Raw genomic sequence first — 23146 nt, forward strand, 5'->3', positions numbered from 1 at the left:
AAATTGCAACTAACAAAAGAACAAGTTGTACGCATACATCTGCGTACAAGCAGCATCAACGCCTTTATAGATTTAAAGGGCGAGAGCGTGGCTCTAAAGATCGTCGAAAACAACGATGGAAAGCACACGATGCTTTGCCAAGGACAGGAGTATGCTATTCCCATCGCAATGGATGATGGGTCCGTGCTTGTTAAATTGCACGACATTTCCGGTAGAATCACTGACAACAATATTGTCAACTTCTTTTCTTATTATGGAAAAGTGCTAAATGTATCCGAAGGTACATGGGGAGAAGCAAGTCCATTTGCTGGGCTGCCAAACGGATATCGCTTCGTGCGAATAATAACATCAAAACCGATTCCCTCGTTTGTCCAAATCAACGGGGAAACCTCACTCGCAACACATCGAGGACAAAAACCAACTTGTCGCTACTGTGAGCTCCATGTACACCATGGAATGACGTGCAATCAAAACAAACGTCTGATTGGGCAAAAAGCCACGGTGAACGACCGACTTAAACCATCATACGCAACGATCACGGCCAAAGAACCAACACCAACAAATCACACATCAAGCTTACAAGTGGAATCTCCAAAGCGGGTACAAACGGATACTCCAGGTGCAAAAGCGAATCCACTAAAGAGCACGAGTCCGACAAAACAAAACGATAAGCAGACCAACGAAAGAGAAAGATCGACATCGGCTAAGAGACAAGCAGAGAGGCTTATTACTGATGCTGTGGCGATCGAGTCAAAGAGAGGCAGAACACGCTATCTAAACAAAAGCGATAACGCGCACAGAGGTAGGAAACACGCGTCCCAATGACGCGTCCCACTACACACACTAACATGAACAATACCAGCTTGAGAATATTGTCGATAAATCTAAACAACCTATCAAGTAAAACAAAGATAGAAAGCTTACAGTCCACAATTAACAGGACGGATGCAGATATAGTATGCATGCAAGAAGTATACGAGAATAATCTACATATTAAAAATTACAATACGATCACAAACATCGATCACCATAAAAGAGGGACAGCTATAGCCATACGTGATGGATTAAAATATTCTAATATAGAAAAGAGCATTGACAGCAGATTAATCACACTGTGTATTAACGACAAATTCAAAATAGTTAACATTTATGCTCCATCTGGTACACAACAAAAACAAAATAGAGAATATTTCTTCAGGCACACCCTAGCATATTATCTAAGAAAACCACACGAATATCTAATTATTGCCGGTGATTTCAACTGCATTATTCAAAAAAAGGATGCTACTGGAGTTTCAAACTACAGCTTAGCTTTAAAAAATGCGATGCAGCACCTTAAAATGGATGATAGCTGGGATCTTTTAAAAACCACAACAGAATACACTTATTTCACACACAACTCAGCCTCTCGCATAGATAGGATATATATATATCAAAAAACCTACGAAATAATCTAAGAAGTGTTGACAACATTAGTGTATCTTTCAGTGATCATAAAGCTTACACAATTAGACTCGGAATTCCAAATGATACAAGACAACCTATCCTAAGACAAAAACTATGGGCATTCAGGAAGAACACTGTCAATGAAGATATAAAACTTGAATTTCATCGTAATTGGATCAAATGGACAAAACAAAAACAATGGTATCATACTTGGATAGACTGGTGGATTAAATTTGCTAAACCCAAAATCCAATCTTTTTTTAGGTGGAAAAACAGTTTATACTTCAAAGCATATAACACCTCATATCAAAGCTTAGAACAGCAACTGAATAACGCATATAACAACTATTATGGAAATCAAAATGAACGTAGCAACATTAACAAAATCAAAGGTAAAATGCTGACCCTACAAAGAAAACTTACAGAAAACTACATTAGGCCAAACAACACGTACATAGCAGGGGAGAATATTTCAACTTTTCATATCAATGAAAGGCATAGAAGACGTGCCAATATCGTCAGCATATACGACAATAACAATAACCTAATTTAAAATCCAGCAGAAATAGAAAACTTCATATTTAATCACTTCAAATCACTTTTTGACACAGATAATAATATTACAAATAACAATATCTTTACATGCAAACAAAAAATTCCAGAAAGCTGTGAAATAAACAACTCACTAAATGAGGAAATAACAACAAAGGAAATTTATGAGGTCATAAAACAAGCACCCTCTAACAAAAGTCCAGGAAAAGACGGCCTACCCAATGAATTTTACGAAATTTTTTTTGACACAATTCATAAGGAATTGAATTTAATAATCAACGACGCAAACAACAAATACATCCCAGAGGATTTCACCGAAGGCATAATAGTGCTCATAAAAAAACAAAAACACTCAAAAAATAATATAGAATCTCTACGACCAATTACATTAGCAAATGCCGATTACAAGATATTTAGTAGAGTTCTCAAAACAAGATTAACAAAAGTTTTAGACGAACACGCAGTATTAACTAATTCACAAAAATGCAGCAATAGATCAAAAAACATATTCCAAGCTGTCCTTTCTATCAAGGATAAGATATTAGAAATCAACCAGCTAAAAAAAACGGGAAAACTCATATCTTTTGATCTCTCAAAAGCTTTTGATAGAGTTGATCACAATTTCCTGTACAATAGCATGCTTAGCGTAGGCATACATAAATCAAATGTTTATAGATAAAATTCGGGAAATCAACTCTGTGTCTTATTCAAGACTCTACATAAACGGTAGTTTAAAACCAAAAATGCATATTAGAAAATCAGTTCGTCAGGGTGACCCAATGGCAATGCATTTATTTGCAATATATCTTCATCCTCTTCTTTAAAGATTAGAAGAGATATGCAATAACCAACATGACATTATAAATGCGTATGCTGATGATATTTCCATAATTACTACAGAAAAAGGCACAATAGAAAAAATCAAGCAAACTTTTGACGCTTTTTGTGCAGCATCTGGTGCCAAAATGAACATAGAAAAGACCAAGGGGATAGACATAGGCTTAGTGAATAATGCAACAATAATTAATACTGCCTGGATTACAACAGAGCTTAAAATTAAAATACTAGGAGTATGGTTTACAAACTCACTAAGACTAATGATTAAACTGAATTGGGATGTCACTACCAAAACATTCGCTCACTTAGTGTGGCAGCATAAAATGAGAGATATCAATCTACCACAGAGAGCTATATTAGCTAACACATTCCTAACTTCTAAATTATGGTACCTTGGGTCAATTTTAACCCCAAATAAACATCATATAGCCAAACTCACTTCAATGTTAGGCCAATTTATGTGGCCAAGAGGTGGACTTAGAGTCAGCATACTACAACTAGCTCTAGCCAAAGCGAACGGTGGGTTGAATTTGCTAACTCCCGACCAAAAGATTAAATCTCTCCTAACGTCCAGGCATTTAAAAGAAAGGAAATACATGCCATTTACTGAGAAATTTTTGAACAATATTGAAAATCCACCTTGTATTTCCAAACTCCCCAGTTACTATCCATGTATAGCCACAATAGTCCAAGAATCTGCTTACCTTCCAACTTCACCAAACATAAAATTAACAGCGAAACAAATACACAATAATATCCTGAAATACTTGCCCATACCACACGTAGTTCAAAAATATCCTAACATGAATTGGAAATCTATCTGGAGGAATATTAACAACAACTGCCTGAACTCAAATGAAAGAAGCACTTACTACATGCTAGTTAATGAAAAAATAAAGATCAAATCAAAAGAATATGAGTTAGGAATAGCAGATAACGATAAATGTCACGCTTGCGGGGAAACAGAAACACTGAAACATAAATTTATAGAATGTTATAGAGTAAAACAACTATGGAATGATTTGAAAACAATTGCAATTGAACTAGACATAATACTACCAACATTCGACGAACTTACTAAACCAGAACTAAAAAACTGGAAAAAAGAAAAGAAATCAAAACTACTTAAAATATTTTCTCGATACATAGAATTCATAAACAACAACAAATCTATTGCACTAAATTCACTAGATATATCTAATTTAAGGTACATAGTATTAAGCTAAATCTGTATTGTTTTAATAAAAAAAAAGTAATGAATTAAATGATTCTCTAATGAATGATATCACTCATTAATGAGTGAGTCAAAGATAGCTCCAAAGAGTCATGATTCTTTCAGCAGTGAAATGACTCTTTCATGAGTAAAATAACACTTTTATGAGTTTTTTACTTAATTCCTTTGAGTGTATTACTTTGAAAATTAAATAAAACAATTCTTTGTAGAGCTTCGAATTAACTCACTCAAAAATATGAATTAATTCCCTCATTCATTCTCATTCCGTTTGTACATCACTTATCTGAATGCCTATAATGACTCTGTAGAAATGAACATACTACAAGCGCAATAGTTACCAAACAACATTTAACCCAGGAAGTGCATTTTTAATTACTTTATTTCACAATTTCCTTTTCTTGACTTTTTGTAACACTTAACCAAAGCTTATTTTTTTCCTCTGATATGGAATGTTCTCCAAATACTTTAAGCATTGCGACAACGAACAAACAGTTAATAGACCGGTGACCTGTGATAGTTTATAATTGATAATCGAATCGACATTGTTTTTATTTTCGGCTTCTGTTAAAACGAGAACAATATAAATGACTATTGGACCATTTGTACAACTTTTTCATTTTATCATGGTAAAGACCGCTTTGATGGTCAATCACTTAACATTAATACTTGTATAAATTTGAATGAGTAAGAACCTCTCACATAATGACTGGTACACTTGAAAAGATTAAACTCATTATACAAGTTTGACTGTAAATAAATCTGCAGTACAAGAAATTTGATTATTTATATTTAAAAGCCCATATTTAAAAGACTGTTTTTGTCTCATTAAAACTACAATAAACACCCAAACATCATGGAAATTTCCGATTCCAACGAATAAAGCTCAATAAAATTTTCATAAAGAAATAATAACTCTAACCAGCTGAAATAACGCAAACATAATCTTGATCCAATCTTCCCAAACACCCCAAAAGGTTTAAAAAACAGTTAAAAACGCTTTATCAGCTGTCAATTTATCCATTTTTATCCCACTCATACCATCACTGAGCTTGGTTCTATCAAAACCGCCCTTTTCGACCTGCTTCATCTGGGTTTCTTTCTTCGTAAACCACTCTTGTGATTTAGTTCCTGTTGCTTTCCGGATGTGTGAAAAAGGTGATGAAATGCAACAACAAAAGAGCGCACTCACACTTCTGAAACACTTTTCCAATCGAATCCTGTTGATCCCGGTGGTTACAAGCGCCGTTGTAGGTGGTAATACACGGTTCGATGCTTGCAAGCACACTGGTAACCCATCTCTAACTCAACAAGCCGATACAACCCCCTTCGAATGGAGCCCGTTCGCCAATGGCACACGCCAATCTTTTCTTATTTTTTATTCCTTTTCCCAAAAACTTAACGATCTCCCTGTTCCGTGTTTGATTCCATATTCCCGATAGTCCTTCGGCTAGGCACGCAACACAAACACACATAGACTTATATATTCGTTCGGTCTAAGGACTCACATTCCTCCCCGGAAAAGATTTTCACGCCGTGCTTCGTCGAAAGGTCATGACGCGCGCCTCCTTAACTCCTTTAGTTTTTTTTACAGTTCTTTTTGCTCGGTCAATCCAATACTTCCTTAGGCACATTATCGTGATCACGGCGATTCGTTTGTGTATTTCCTGATTCACCAGCCATTTCTACCGAGGCGTGAAATCGGCTCAAGTGCGAAGCAAAAAAAAAGGGGAACCGAAACGAAAAAGGGAAAATCACCAAATGTTCACACGCCACGGACTAACTTTACACCCGCTTCGTTCGGCTCGTAAGAAGGATGCCAAGCTTAAACATGACAACGGTTTTTGGGGAGGGAAAGCAATTCTACGAAGCGGCAGAACCATTACTGATATTTTTTATTTCATAATACAACCCCTCCAAAAATTTTGTTTCGTTCCGACTAGAGCTATTATTTATCAATTTTATGTATGTTGTCGAAACATTCGACAGTTGTTTAGAAGTTTCTCTATCATCAAGCGTTGCGATCCGTTCATACGAAATAAAATAATAATTTGAAAAAATGAAAAAAAGATGGTTAAAAAAATGAATGAACCTGAAAATACACAATTTAAGCAATCGTAACAAAAGAAATTCCACATTCAAATCTGTGCAACGCGATAGAAAAGAATTTGAAGTTCATTATACAACGATCGTAAAGTAACAAATTCGGCCAAAGAACGATACTGCAGTTTTCACCAAACCGCTTTATGCGCATAACAGCTCAACACTATGAAGTAGAATTTAAAAGTTTTTTTTTGCTCAAACATTTGTTCATTCACATGCGGTCAGTAACAAAAACAGACTACCAACCCAACCCAGCCTCACTTCTTTCAGCGCGCCGGCAATATTGAGGCCGGGTATGAACAAACCATTCCACTGCATGGCCACACAGAGACTGAAGCACCGTTCCATTTAATACCATTTGATGAATGCACACGTGTACCAACTAAAAAACTGCACTTCGGTTGAGCTTTCGGGGAGCGTTTGTTTTTTTTTTTTTCATACTGCAACTCCGCAGACACTGCCAACACAGTCAAAAGGAACGTTGGTTCATCGACGGAAAATGCAGCTGATTCCACAGTTTTTCTCTAACACAACAGCAGGTGAATGTTTCTTTGGCGTTACGGAAGCGAACGAAGTGAAAAAAAACCTGAAAACGTACGAAAGTGAGTATTCATGCACGATGCACATTTTCTCAATTCAGCATTCCTGTCTAGGTGGATGTGTAAGCACACATAAGGCAAGTGAGGATAGCATTCGCATCAACCAGCTTCAACCGCGCACATCAGATAACTAAATTTTCCTCTCGCACACATCCAACCGTGAAAACGTGAAATGAACTTTACAAATGCACCAAAGTGTCTGTTCTCACGTTAATTCAAGTGCTTATGAATGGTAAATTCAACACGATAGTTTTCCGACACATCAAATAAGAATGCCAGTGGAATGCGTATATTTTGCGAAAATGGAAACATCGTTTCTAGTACCTCATTACAGCCACATTCAACATTACGATCATGCCACATAATACCGTCGATCAACATCAGTAGTGAGTACTTTTGGCATTCGTTGTATTGTAAATTAAATTTCAAATATTTGTTTTGTTCATCACAATTAAACGCTTTGGGTTCTACCTGCCATAAACTATGATTCTAATAAATTATTCTTTGATAATTCAACACTCAAGTAAAATCATACTAATCACGACAGTTTTTTAATCAAATCAAAAGCTCTCCAAAAATGTTTCAAATTAAATCATTTTAAACAGTTAATGTACGGTAAACAACGAACAGTTTCATCGTTCCCCATTCCGTGCATTATTGCACGAAAACCAAACGTTTCAATCCAATGAAATCGCAATGATGTCGTTAGTGGTCACCCGATCGTTCGCCAAAAACTCTATGAAGGAACAGAATGGATACACCACAACACACTCGAAACCACGGCAAGAGGTTCGGACAACTGGCAGGCTGGACGTATTTTATGACGACTGTTTCAAATTTCCCACATCATTAAACCGTAGCTCGTTGCGGCTAAAGTGAGCTTCCCACTTTTTCTACACCTGATTGTCCTGCTGTCATACATACGTGTCGGAAGCGTTGCGAAAGCTCCATTCCTGTATATAGCTTACATTAAAGAGCACTCATTCTGACCAAACCGCAGCCTATCTGCACAGCTACTGATATGCTACTAGAGCGAAAGGTTTTAAAAAAAACGCTGTCCTGCCGTGATGGTTGCAATAAATTTGTTCATCACACCCAGATGCATTCGGGTGCTTCATATTGATGGAGATATTATGTATTTACATACCACAATTGGCGATGATCTGTAGCAGGATGCCGATGCTGATGAACCGTTTCAGCACATTGCAGCTGATGGTCCGTGATGGCCGTATGAAGCTGGCATGTAATTTACACCAAGCACCAATCATTTTGACTGTTGTTCGTAGATTTGATATAATCCAAGGTGTAATTGATGAAGCGATGAATTTGATCTGGAAATATAAAATAATATTGATTTAGTGTCAAACAATTGAGAAGTGTAATTTATAATGTTGTTGAAACAAATCAACATTTTAAGTTGTGGAAGAAAAGATTGTCGGTTGTTTTCAAATCAAGATAGAAGCATTAGATTAAGCCAGTTGGCAACAAGCAATCTCGTCAAAGGAACTACTGAAGGTTCTCGCGAAAAATCCTTTCCGACATTCTAAAGATAACATTTTACCAAAGTTTTCAACGTCTCATAGAAATTTAGATGGATTTATGATAGCTTTCAAGGAATTATTCGAACGGAGAATTTATTTCAATAATTTCATGGTCAAGTTACACATAATCACCACTAAAAACTAATTCTAAAATCAATGTTTTTGTTTTGGGTGGCTTTTTCAAATATTCTATCCAGTTACAAGCAAAATTTGTTTCATTTAATAAACTTCATTTGTGTTTTTATCGCCATTCAAAATCAGTATAATTTTTAATGCATGCATATTTTGCTTAACTTGGAGAACTAAACTAAAAAGGAAATCAACAATCTTAATCACATCAATACTCGCAATGTAGAATAAAATTAATTACACACCTACACAAATACGCAAAGAAGTAAAAATTGAAGTTCGTTGAAAAGATTTTTCAACGATTTTTTTTCGTTTCGATGCCTGCATCTGTCCTTATCATTATTCCCAAAGGGCGTTTACTATAATTGGCTATGACTTTTAAACGAAATGAGTTTAACACTCAAATTTTGGACCTAAAGGTGTCTTTTACGCCTGCGCTCAGTAGAATTTTTTAATAGATAAATGGGTGCAATTGCCATGCAGTAACTCATGTGACAATGGGTGTTCTTATACTTATTTCCAGGAATGAATTTTAACTTTATCTTAAATATCATGCAGTATTTTTAACTCCAAACATACTTACAAACATTGCTTTAAAATCTAACAAAATATGCAACTTTTACCTGATACTATAAACCTTAGTTACTAAACCAGCACATTCTAATTAGATTTTTTGTCTCAAATTTTGCGGATTCTCCTAAAGGATTCTATTTTCCCTATATAAGCCCTTCTTAGTGTTAATGAACAGATTGCATCGCTGGTACTCTATCAGAGGCGGAGTTATTCTATATCACCCAAAGCCAGGCTACTGAAAAGTGTTTGCTCAGAAGACCTACAAACACCGCACGAGCCCTTCCCAATGTCACTGTACGAAATGGAAGCGAATAGCACAGGAGGAAGTGAACGAAGCTAGATATCAGTGCAGAAAGCGTTGACAAGGCATTGTTTGCTTTCGAGTTATGGTTGGTAAACGTTGAGCGATGATGATATGACTTCAGTATCCAACCCCGCCTTGGGGTTCGTGACGGTTGAAAAGGGCAATAAATCATCACACACCCTTTCGGCCTCCGCGGCCAGACATAGCAAAAGAAAATCGTGAATCGTTGGAGACGAAAATGCCTCACCATTCGAGTGTGATGTGGAGGAAGAAAAAAAAAACAAAAAAACAAACACCACAAAAGAATTTTCCACACTCTTGTATGCCTATGTATCAGACAGAGCGGCAGTACAAACCACATCACTTGGTCCTGCGTTCCTAGCGATGAAGCACTTGGCAAAGAAGCTTCAGCTTGTACTAGCGGATGTTGATATAGTTTTCCCTTTTGCTAAGCTTTTTATCGGACGAGTTAAGCGTTCCTCCGGGACAATGGAACGTTTTCATCCATCTTCCCGACTGGCGAATTCCAAGCGGTGAGCCTGCGATTGCACTATCAACTGGCCCGTGCCCGAACTGCAACCCGGTACATCGGAACAGTCCTGTCAAGGTGACAGATTGGTTAGATTGATGCCTACTTCAATCGGTGCCACAGGCACTGGCTGAACGTTCTCTACTTTCTCGGTGATTCCCTTGAACCGTAAAATTCAATTTCCACGCAGTCATCCGTTCCACCCAAGTGATGCTCTTTCCGAAGCGTTCTACGAATATGCACAGTTTGCAGTAGCATCGGAACAGCACAAATATAATCCAAATGAATTACCATTGCATCTAACTGTGCTCCAAAAAAGAAAAAGCAACAAAAAACACAAACCTTCCATTCCGCCTGCAAAATGTTCCATTCGTGTTTTAAAAACACATCCGATAAAAAAAGAAGCTACAATTTGCAGACTATGAATTCTCTTCCTTAAGCCTGATATCCAACTTCTTATCCTACGCTGCAATCTTTTGCTCAACTAGCGTCTGTAACAACAATCTCAACCCAGTTTTCGCTACTTGCACCATAACATTCGAAGTTTGTAAAAGCAACACAAAATAAATGCGCATAAGCATCTACCTACCAACCAACCAACCACCCGTCTTCCGGTCCACAGTTGTCAACGCGTGGTAACAATGTGCAACGATCAAGGCGAACATCAAGGCGGAAAAGGAGAATGGTGAACAAATTTGAACAAATAAAAAACCGCTCAGAACAACATTCGGAAAGTCGGCTTAAAGTCGGAAGCGCTTGAGCGCTTAAAGGAAGTGCCATTTCAGCAATTTCAAAACACGTTCTCACCGATCTCCCTGCCACCATGGCCACTGTTCCACGGCGTTCAGTACAGCTCAGTTGTGTGTATAACAAACCGACGGCCAAAGACATTTGGCAGTAGCGTTTGAATGGATTACGGGTGCCCGAGCAAAAATAAACAAACTGACAATAAGAAAAACAACAACAACAACGGTGCCAGCAAACGGAAAACGGAAAAGTCAAAACAACCAGATTCGTCGTAACTTTTTCCCACAGATAAAGGCCATACCGTTCGATCGACCCTCAGGGAAGGTGAGAAATTGAAGACTTTTAGCAAGAGCTCACACAGGGAAGCAATCAGATGTATGGTACAATTTCACTCCTAACAAAACACTGTCTACATTTGTAGTTTATTGTTTTTTCCGAAAAGTATTTTATTACTACAACAATTTTTCTTTTCGTTGACAACGAAACGTAACAGTGACCTACTCAAGTTTCTGTTTTTTTCTCCGTCACTACGATAACACGTCAAAACACAAATTTGGTACAATATAAACAAACATCTTCAATCTTGTGATGGAACCTCTCAAGAAACGTTGGACAAATATGTTTCTTTAGGCTGTCTACTTTAGATGTTTTTGTGTGCTATTTTTACAATTCAATTGATTTAGTAAGGCGCACTAAATTCGTATTATTTGGTTTAGTATGTTTTAGGTTAAAACATACTCCAGCCGCTAGTCGCGTCTACCTTTAAAGATTCCAGCAGCAGTGTACTTTTTCCCTATTGTACTTGGTATTATATTAATCATTACCACGCTACATATATTTCGTGATGACTGATAAAGTAACGCAAAAATACCCCGAAAATCTACTGATGAGAAAATGGTGAAGGGTACATTTGTTTCTAGGCCAGATAAACCTAATCCAACACCCATATGCTGTTCATGGTTAATGTTCAATTCTCATGGGCAATTTCTCGTAACCATGAAGCTTTAATCGAGCGGAAGTATTTAACACTGCTATGCCAACATAGTGGAAAATCCTAAGACCTAACAACTCGGATCGAACGGCTTCTATTTCCACTGTACTCAAGCATCATTTCACATCCGTACTTCTTCCTCCCTAATCTACCTTCAGAAGTAGACACAGAACAATGGATACATCCATCCATCTTACCCATGGCCATTAGAGGCACCGGATGAAATACTGTATGAAGCACCAATGATGTTTTTCCTTCTTCCTTTCCGTGAGGCGAAACAGTCCGACGCCTCATTGCTTGCGATTAAGCTGTGCAGATGAAACAGCAACTGTAACAACACTCCTTACCAGCGACATCCCAATTCTAATAGAGTTCTTCCCTAACCAGACCATAAACATCCGGCATGAAAATTGTACTTCATCAGTATGTACTTACTTTGCCCAAGCGGTGTGGTTTGTACCATAAATCTAATTTCGAAAGAAGCTCCAAATGAAGTAGTCCACAAACTTTGCTGGATCATTTGCGATAAGTTCGATAGCATACCACCACTCAAAGGGTTATTATTAAGGACTCCATTATTAATACTGATTCTTGCAATCAGCTATATTCCTTTCTGTCGTCATGCCTTGGAATGGATTCAGCGGACCAACAATAGAATTACCCTTTTCCTTCCGCGCTGCATTGCAAATGTTGCATATGCATATGCTTTTCTCCAATCTATTGTTCGAAAGGCACAGTTTTTAACTACATTCCGGATTGATCTTTTCCGAAAGTGCTTCAAGAAAGTATACTTCCAGTAATTTAATATGTAAGTTGATTTATTGATAAATGTATATGCATTAAGTCAGAGTGGATGTTCCACATTGCTCAACGAGGACTTGGCTGAAAATACAACAAATAATTCTTTTCCAGCAAGACCATGTAAATGGATAGCTTTCAGAAGGTTTTCTACTAGCAATTGCATTATTCTAGCAAGTGTACATCCACCTGCGCGAAATGTATCAACTGGACTGTGAGGTAGATTACTTCTCGTGGCATCCATTGCTAAGAAATTACTAATTATATATTGGATCTTCCTGATTGTAACATCATTTTGTTAAAATAACTTAATTATTTTTGCAAATCTTAACTGATGATGCAATATTTTTTTTACATGATTAAAATTACTCGATGAGAACACCTTAATAAACATTTAGAAATCCCATGAGAACGGATATACGAGTGGTTAAACACTACGAAACGTTTGTTGAACTTTAACGTACCGAATCTCAATTACCAGAGCAACCCACACCATGTTACCGACAATTTAAACCACAACTCCGACCGGTCATTAGACAGATGCTCGTTAGAGCGTCGAGAGCCTGTCGCTGCTTGGATGGGCTAGTAAATGACACTAAATACCTTTTGATTATTAATTAACTACTACAGCTCGCTGCGCATCCCAGGAGAAGACCACACTGACCCACAGTCTGGTTCGTCTTACCACGTGCGAGAAGTATGCAGCAGCTTTTTGGAAAGATTAATTTAGGCTCATACCGAGCGACACGTGGCCGCCAACATACGTTCGAACCGGCCAAACTGTGTGGTGGGGAGGGGTCCCTAGAAAAGATGATTAATTCATTGCACTTAACGCTCGTCTCCCTGTTCGCTCATCCTAACCGTGTCACTACGGTGGCTGAACACTAATAGCGAACGTGATATGGTAGCAAACGTGTGTACCGACGAGCTGTATGTATCGAGCATAGATAAGAATACGGATAGCATGGTTTGGGCTACATCCACGCTTATTGTTCACAAACCGACCCGATTGCTTCTTATACCCTGTCTAGCGCCAGAAAGCTAGCTACACCGTGCGTAGCAATTCCTAAAAGCTTCACTGTGACATCGTTTGGTCATATTTGGTTGTGCAATGGCTACATTCTCCCTGACTGCTGGACCATCCGCATCAGAACGTCCTACGAATCCCGACTTGATCGATGATGGAGACGCCTGGTCGCTCACTCGCGAACGCACCTCAATCTGTGTTTCGGGATGTTCTCACGACCTCCCGAATCGCAATATTGACAATCGTGGTAGAGAATATTCTCACACACGATGTGTACGTGTAAGCAAAGCAAGGCATCCATCCCGTAAAAACCGTGCAAGCGATCGTAAAGTCAACAACCACCAACACAACAAAACGGATCCACCCAACGGCGGTAGGTGAAACAACGATTTCACGGAACCATCCCCAAAGCCAAAAGAGACGTCTATTAATATCTATTTAATAAAAATGATGACATTGATAAATATGTTTGCCATCATGCGCTCTCGCATCGTACCGAACGTTACCATTGCGGCCTGTTCGAATGCGCTTATGTGTGTCTGTGTGTTTGTGCGTGTATATGTGCCCGTCCCGTCCATTTATGTATGCGCCGGGACTGACAACGTAACGAAAACATAACATCGTCGGAGGCTTCATTGCGAATCCATACAACTAAAGTTTTTTTTCTCTCGTCTTTTACTCCCTTTCGTTCTCATCCATTATTTTCCCTCGTAAAGTTCAGTTCAGTTTTTATTTTTTCTCCAACATTTCATTCCTGTTTACTTGTATCACACATTCCCGAAAATAACATATTTATAAATAAATGTCGTCAGTTTTGTCTACTTATAGATCACACATACACAAACCACCGTTCGTCGTAAAAAGGATTTCAGATTGCAGTGAACTTCACCATCTGCTGAAAGTTATTGTGGATCGATTAAAGAACGAGGAATGTAGATGATGATGGTCTATCATCGTTCCGGTGAGTATCAAGCGCACAGGAGCGGTTCCCTTTTTACTGTCCCAATTGATATGACTGATTGTGATAGATGACTTCGACGTGGAGACATTAACCTCCGATAAACAGCACACCATTGCTGAGCATAAAAACATATTATAAAACACTTTTCATTCTCCTGTGCTGTTCGTTGTGTTTGTGAAATGATTTGTGTTAGCATCAATGATCAGTTAGATTGATCTTTTTTTTTAGCTTTCTGTAATAAATGTAAGAGAATAAATATATTTTCATGTTTCATAGCTTTTAACACAATTTTGTAGATAACGAGTCAACTTACTTCACCAATGTTACTGAGAATAAGTCCTCTGTTAAACTTCACGGTGCTTAAATAAGAACTGTCCAGTGGTTATGCACTTCCAACATAAGAAACATTTTTATCAACGGTTAAAGCATTTCGTTCCATTTTCTTACGAAAGAAAAAAATGACAACACGCACGACAAAAAAACTCTGCCAAAGGCCAACGATTGATGTCACAACCTTTGCCTAAGCATTTCAACTTTCCACCCCAATCATTCGTTAACAGCTTTGGACGGGTTCACTTTTACACGATGAAATGGAACGTATTGTCCCCATTTACCTCTGATGAATTTATGGCTCTAGCAGAGAAGCAAGAGCGAGACTAAGACAACCCAACCAGATGCCGCTTTTTACCACATCTCTCCGCATGCGAACGTCTATCGGCCCATATTGTTGTGAGGGGCAATTTGGTGAAAATAAACCGACCCCAGTAGGAATACATGACGGAAGACAGAACCACCAGTAAGATACGAGGCAATCCCGATTCCGCACGGTGCTGCTTCCAATCCAACCCCGTAACAGATCAGCCGACAAAGTTGCCAAACGGTTGATTTCCGTGCCCATTGGCACCGAACGCCAATATTATTCCATTTTGCCAAGTGTCTTCAGTCGCTCGCGTTTGCCGTAAAGCATCTTTTGGCTGGTGGTGGTGGTGCTGATACTGTTGCGGTCGTGCCCAAGCTTCCCATCATGCATATGGACCACAATCCGGCACCCAGCACCATCACCAAAAAACTTACGTAACGTGCCAGGCAAGAAAAACGAATAAAATTCAATTTCTTTTCGTTGGTGGCAATGAAGGCAAAAATCCGTCTGTGCGGAAACAAAAGAGCAAACCGAACGTGTAGACGCCAAAAAAGGAACATCGGAAAGCACAAGTAAGAAGCCTGGCCGTACGGAGCTGTAGCACGCTGACGAATTGTCTCAAACCCACGGTAGCCTGCGGGGGACAGCAAGCAATGCCGCGTGGGCAGGGAAGCGCAAAGACAAGCAAAAGAATTTGTTCCCAAGGACAGCCCGTGCCACATACCTTGTGAATTGCGCCGCTTCGAGCAAAAAGACCGACTTTCCAGCCTTCTGCTGCAGAGTTTGTTCTTTGCTTGTGTTTTATCTCAATTTGATACTGGCTTAGCGTTGTACAAACCCTCACAAATTCTTTCACTTTTCTTTCCTGCGATAAAAGAAGGATTTTTTTGTTTGTTGCGTGTATGTGTTCTGTCTTCTTACGAACAAAGCCACTGAGATAAAGTGTACCACTTAGAGATGGAACTTTGTGAACAAATTCTCCTGAGAGTGAATTTCTTTAAATTTGCTCTTTAAACAAAAGCGCTACAATGTAGGGAATAGATTCATGCTAGACGGAAACTCTCATACGCAAACATGTAAATATTTCCTGTATCGGTATGCTGAGGCTCACCTCCGTCTTCTAAAAAAAAATAGATCTAGCAGCATTAAGACATTGCACAAAACGCGAAAGTATGCCGAAATCTCAACCCAAAAGCATTTCGCTTCATCGTCACGCTTAAATGATAACTGACACAAGCACGTCAAATAAATTCATCTGTTGCCAAGCTCGCTTGGAGCAATATTATAAGGACAGTTTAATCTTCCACCTTCGCTACATCGTTTTTATGTCTTGCCTTTCCCACATCATTGAAGCATGATGAAAATTTATAATGTTTGCCTGCATCAGGCGCTACCGGGAATGAACAGCAAGCAGCATCAAACCTACGCAGAAAAGGAAGATTATTCTAAAAAAAAAACTTTTGCCATTTTGTCACAAAAAGAAAGCAAAAAAAAGAAAACAAAATCAAGCATCAAGTACGGTACTTCTACCAGCTGTTTGCGTCTATTCTGCGAAACAAAAACACCCAGCGGAGGATAAAAACAAAAAAAAGCACACAGGCAAAACCATTTTTGGGCAGGATGTATGGCTTTTCATGGCACATCCAACAGTTGAAAATGAGCCTCATTTCTTTGTTCCATTCAGTTCCGGCTCTTTTTTGCCTCGTTTACATTAGAGCAACGGAAAAGGATGCTCGTGGTACGGATCAAAGTGTTTGAAACTCCCTCATTTCCAGGACTAACAAGTCTGGTTTGTGGTTTCAGGTCTCAGAAATAACACTCAGATTAAGACAAATGATGATAATCTTGCAACAGTAATACATAAACAACAATATTAACGAAACCGCCCGTCACGGGCTGCCGCAGAACAAAATGAAGTGTTTTAAAATTCATGAATGTGTAACGTTAACTTTGTGCCGTGCAATGGTACCGTTCCACAAATACATATCTGTACCGGGTTCGATTAGTTAGGTGACATCGTGGAATTAAATTTTCAACACACACAAAAACATGTTTCTCTACAGTTTTTTTTGACGTTTTACAACTCATATCTACTTCTTATTTTGTAGACGTCAACGTAATAAAACGCTTTTTATGTTAACATTGTGAAAACTTATTGATGAAAGATTTTGTTTTCGATATGTATGATAAAAGTTTTATTATTTTAAAATTAAATAATAAATAAATAAGAATATAAGTTCTTAACATGTTTTTTTTTCATTTTTTTTTTAAATTACGTGTATAAAATAATAAACTATAGACTATCAAAGTAGAAGTTTGATTTCACTCAAGAAGGATGTACAACATTCGATTTGTCCAGACAAATAAATCTAAATACAGGTATTCCCCGATATACGCTATCAATGCGGACCGGAACCATTCGCGTATCTCGAATATAAGCGTATATCGAATTCTTGGTCACCTTTCGTTTATATCTCAATGTTTCAGAGTCGAAACAATCGTCTAGGAATATAAATATCATTTTAATTCATGATTTAATCAGTTAAAATAATAAGAAATACATTAAACGTTAAACTCTATAACTAACCTATGTTTATAAAATTATCCTAAGTGAGTTGCTTGCTAGCAGTTTTTTTTATTGATAAATTTCTTTGTATATCACCATCTCTTTGCGGATATTCTGACTTACATTACTGAATCTTCGAGTATGGTGTATATCGGGGAATACCAATACATTGAAGTTTTGTAATTGTTTTTGTAGAAATTATTATTTTTTCACTATTTGCCAAGTACCTTTTATGCTCATAAAAGGCTAAGACAAACTGACAAGTAAATATGTAAATCGTAATCAATAACTACCTCAAAAGTTAAACAAAATAAATAACTCTGCTTAAAGGGATTCAATAGTAAAAAAAAGTTATTTTTTCATTACATCCGTGTAATGTACCTTTAGTACCGTCTTTGAGATATTCACATGTCCGAAGTGATCTAGAAGGGGCGTTAACGTTGATGTTTTGTACATCCTACTCAAAAGTGATCCCATCCTTATAAAAATGCTGTTTGTTATTTAGTTCGGGCTGGTTTGGTATAAGCTAGTAATGTCTGGTATCCCTCAGCACAAATTTGGAATCAGCGTATTGAGGCAGTTTGATGCAAAACAACCCAATTTGATATTAGACTTCTCCCATGGAAACCTGGCGATATACGTTCAGATAACACTGGTCGATGTCTTTTGGTATGTCTCGTGTGCTATGGGCGCCTACGTGTCATGTACAGAGCGTTTTAAGACATAGAGGATCATTAGCTTCACGGTTTATAATATATCCTAACCTAACAATTCAAAATTCTTTCATCTAATATTTCCTATGTGTGGGAGGCCGCCCCCCACATCACAGGTGGTCTCTCTTCTTGGCTTTAACGACCTTACAGGTCACGCCGGCCATTTCTGGCTTACTAGACTTATTTTTACCACGTAGCCGGATAGTAAGTTCTTGCTACGGGGGGACGGTCCGGATGGGATTTGAACCCGGTCCTGCCGTGTGGACGTGCGCCGTTTTTCACTTGCACCACCGGGCTGCCCCAACTGATTATCTTGCTACGTGGTAAAATAAGTCTTGATACGGCGATGCCGTTCTAACCAAGCAAACAAAAAATATTTTCTGTGTGTGAGTGTAAAAATAATCTATGGCCCATCGTAACACTTAGATCACAGACTGTCTGTAGACGCAATGGCGACTTTCACGGTAAGCGGACTAAGTGGCCGCGGAGGCCCTGTGTTCACAGGTGTATAAAATCAGAACATTTCTTTGAAACCTAAGCATTTCACACAAGCCCCGTTTGCTTTCCCGCTTAGCGAAAGGAACGTGCTCTCCGCTACACGTGCGCTTAGGTCCCACAGACGTCTAGATCCGCCACTTTGTAGACGCGCTAGCACACTAGCTAACAGAAAATATTAGAGACAAAATAATCTTTCGATCGTCCCAATACAGCCTTTGTCTATGGCTACATCCAGATAATTTGCAAGGCGTCACGTACTGAAGATTGTTATTAATTCTTGTCTCTTTAACTTTAGAGCTCAATATTATCGACGTACATTAATCACCTTTTGGTTGGAGCAATTTATATTAAACAATTTATAAATAAAATTACCAATAACAGCTCTAGGTGACCGCTTTACGATTTAGACATGCTAATAAAACCCGCAGAAAAGCAATCTTTTATTCTAACTTTATACCGTCTGTTATTAAATTAAATATAATTATTAAATATTTAAATAATAATTAAATTTTATTTAGTCTTAGTTGTCGTATCCTTAGAGACACTTCCTAGATCTAAGGTAATGCCTTATGTCAAAATAAAACCAAAATGAATATGTTTACATTTTTAGCTTTTGTTCTGTAAAAAAACTGTAAGCGTAATGAGTTAAGCGAAACTTAATAAGAATATGTGTGTACTATTAATTTTTATATATTTTTTCTACATATACTCTTAAAAAATACATATTTTAAAATAAATGTTAAAACTGTTACAAAAACCTTCTATCGAGCTAAGATTATGTACTTTTACTAAATTTATTTAATTTTAACTGTAACAATCAAATCCGTTTTATCTCCACTTACCCACAAGCACTCGATAGCAATGTTTTAAATACCTCAGAGTGCGTGCTTTACGGAAGCGACCTAAAATCGCATAAAGTATCAAATATAAAATAGTTGTGTTTAAATCCTTCCTAATCTCCTAAACCACTCTGCAACTCTGGTTTAATCAACTTTTAAACGAACACCTCTACATTTCCGCTTGTTTTTTAATCTCATCTCGCCACGATCACCAAAACCAAAACTAGATGGCTGCCCAACCAAGCCAGCAATAAATACCATGGGCAATCGCACACCTGTACAGTGAGCTAACTTTGCTTATTAAAAACTTTTAATTATTTTGGATTCCAACCAAACCTACTGCCCGTGGTAAAGTGTCAAGGACGATACACAGGGGCAGATGCAAAAGCTGTGTTTGCCGTTTGAAACTAGAAAATCATTAAAACTGAAAATGGTTTCGATTCGATCGTTCTACTATTTATACGAACAGCCAGCACAGACCGGTGCACTGCATCGCTGAAGCTGGGCGTAAGCTTTGACCTAAAACAAATTGACCTTATCCAAACGCTTCAAAGGCGACCTTCTGCAGCGGTGCCTTTGCAAGTTGTCTTGGCAATGGAGGAGTATTTTTTTATTCTACTTTCGATCAACCGGCATCTTAATTAGGGCTCAAAGATTCCTCTAAGGCTATTGGATCATCGTACCGAACAACCCTTGCATTTCCAATCACATCTTCAGCCGGGACAGTTCGGTTAGACTTCAAATGAAAGATAAGCCCATTAGCATTTTGCACTCTTCCTTAATCTGTCCTTCACCGTATTCTTCCCATACAACAACAAAAGAAAATCAATAACACCGCTCGAACCTTCGCTGTGCAGAGAAATGGTTTGCAATGATCGAAACTCTTTAAACGTGATGTTAGGCGCTCAATCGTCTAACCCATCTTCATACTGTCCTATTTATCATGAAAGATTGTTCTACCTTATTCGTTTTTCCAGAAATTAGACGCGAACGTCGCCATTCGGTATACTAAAGTATCGATCGTTCAGATCCAAATGGTGACGAACGGTTGAATTGACAACCAATGTCTGCATAAACACAAGCGTACATGTCCCTTTCGTTCGTTTTCCGCATCAGGAGCCCTAAACATCCTTTAGCATGTACTTCGGTTCGAAGATATTTGCCTAGCGTGTAGCGCTTACCGTACCATGTGCCATGTGACTAAACCGCTCTTAAATAACATGAAAAACCTCGTCCTTCTTGACGTACACGAGACACACGTACCCTCCAGCTTTTTCTCCAGCCTCATTTGCTCTATCCCATGGCTGTTGCTTATGGTTCGACGAAAAGCACCGCATCTGATGAGGTTTGGAAGGAACCAGCAACGAAAAAAAGGGTCTGTTGACAACGCCAACGTAGAGCCTGTTCCATTCGCTTCGGATTTTCCGGTTCATCCTTGATCCTTGCCGTGATTGACACGCTTCTTGATGGGTGGATACGAGTGATAAAAGGGATACCGGACAAGCTGGCTTGCAGGGAATCAATTTGTATTACCACTCTATTCCGCTCTATATCTTGCTGCTGCCGAACATCACACACTTGACAATCGCCTGAAAGCACCCCCAATGTTAAGGCAGACGCTTCAACCTCTTTCCCAAGAAACTGTTTTCCGCTAGACAAGCCCTGTCAGACACAATTTACAAAATGATTTGTGTCAAGGTGGCTGATATTTGTTGCTCAAAATATGCATAAATTGCATTCTTCTCTTGCTAAACTCTTTCAATTTTCATTCAAAGAATTTGCTGCTGGATGCAACACAAATCACCAGCCAGTTTTCTAATCAACGGTTCGCAAATTAGAAACAGTACATAAGTAGCATTGTAAATATAGTATGATAGCGAAAGTTTTTTTACGCTGCTTAAAATTCTCACGGTTTCTAGCACGTTTGCATAAAAAGATACTGCATTTGCATTCTGTACCACTTCAAGCAGTAGAGTAAATAGAAATGAAAGATGCATCTTTACCAAACAGAAGCTGATGCATCGGATTCTGCACCAAGCTTCATCATTTTTCGATGACAGACATTTATTCGTACTTCAAGTGGCTTTCCACGGTTCGCACGAATGAAGAACTGATGCGATGCTGAAACGGGATAGTACGCGCAAAGCCCTGTTCCAATGAAAGATCTTTTCCCTTCGTAGTCGTTTCCCACTTTCGTTGCGTTGACTTATTACATGCTAACGCGAACTCGAAGCAAGATTGCGATCAAAACTTCTACCCTGAAGTCAACCGGTTGGTGGCAAGAAGGAAGCTGACGAAAGGGAGACGCACGTTAGATTGATTGGGATTGGCAAGCGCGCACAAAATACTTCATGTGAGCCTTCTATACTCTCTTCAAATGCCGACAGCTCCCACACATACCACGTTTTGCTTAAGAATGCTTACAATCCTTCGCACGCGAACATCTTTGCTCTGGTGATGAAAATGGATAGGAGCGAGGAATAAAAAGGCACAAAGAATACACCCGAATGGATGAAGGACGCCGGTCAATGCTTCGGTTTAAGTACCGACGGATCATGTTGAAATGGCTGCCCAACCTGTCCCTGCTTGTCGACGATAAATGGTTTCTTTGTTAAGCGACCGTACAGGAACTGGAGGAATCAATAGTTTCTTCAGTGCAGCGAGAACGAGGTGGCGAAACGGTGACGGACGAACGGTGATGAACGTTATTCGCCCAAGATGATCGCTCCGATGCGCAGGATGCACGAAATGAATGGATGGGTTTTGGGTTGCTGTTTACCGGATGCTGCTGGACTTGATTACAACTTTTGTCCACGCTCTCAAGAGCGTAAACATCAATCCATGCTTGTTGACACATTTCATAGCGGAATAACTTTACAATCTCCACGCTTCACCTACCAGCCTGAGTTCGTACCGGATGCGCTACGAGATATTAATCTAAAATAGATCATTCATGTGCCTCCAAACAACAACACCCGGCCGTCGGCGGACCTGTGCACTAAGTGCGTCGTCTCCGTAAATTGTCTACTCATGCACCCATTAACGAACGCTTCCCGCCCAATCTTTGTGCGCAAACACATGGGTTTTCCGTGCAGCGAAACACATGCAGAGATTACAGCGACGGTTGTCAGCACCGTACGGCCGTGGAAAAAAGGGTTCAACACAATTTATTGCACTGTCACACCACTGAATTACCGGTTGGTGTATGACGATGTATGATTTTCGCGAGTGTCGGATGTCAAGCGAAAGCGCCACTTTCCACCACTTTTTCGCGACGTTTCAAAATCACAAGAAAATAAAAACAAAATCAGTGCTGGAGAAAAACTGATCTTCATATGATTGGAATATTTGTGTCGGTGACACACTCATAAATTGTGCCGAATGATGCCAACAATTGTAAAAAAGTTATATGTGCTTCTATACAGTATTTGGTAAGATGAATCAGCATCCTGTACTACAGAAAGGTTAACTTGTAGACTACCTGAACGGATATTTTATAACGTTTGATGAATTTAATGAAGT

At 38.7% G+C, this 23146-nt stretch overlaps 1 protein-coding gene across 1 annotated transcript in view; it reads right to left on the reverse strand.

The window, feature by feature from the left end:
• Window positions 1–23146, reverse strand: part of LOC125760814 (uncharacterized) — a 172440-nt gene that overhangs the window by 129325 nt on the left and 19969 nt on the right. Inside the window, exon 2 of the mRNA XM_049421334.1 lies at window positions 7916–8099. Within this exon, the coding sequence (XP_049277291.1) occupies window positions 7916–8036 (121 nt within the window). The 5' untranslated portion in view covers window positions 8037–8099. The remainder of the gene's footprint in view (window positions 1–7915; window positions 8100–23146) is intronic.

This window comes from Anopheles funestus, chromosome 2RL, assembly GCF_943734845.2.
Source record: "Anopheles funestus chromosome 2RL, idAnoFuneDA-416_04, whole genome shotgun sequence".
In the NCBI taxonomy this organism is placed as follows: domain Eukaryota; kingdom Metazoa; phylum Arthropoda; class Insecta; order Diptera; family Culicidae; genus Anopheles; species Anopheles funestus.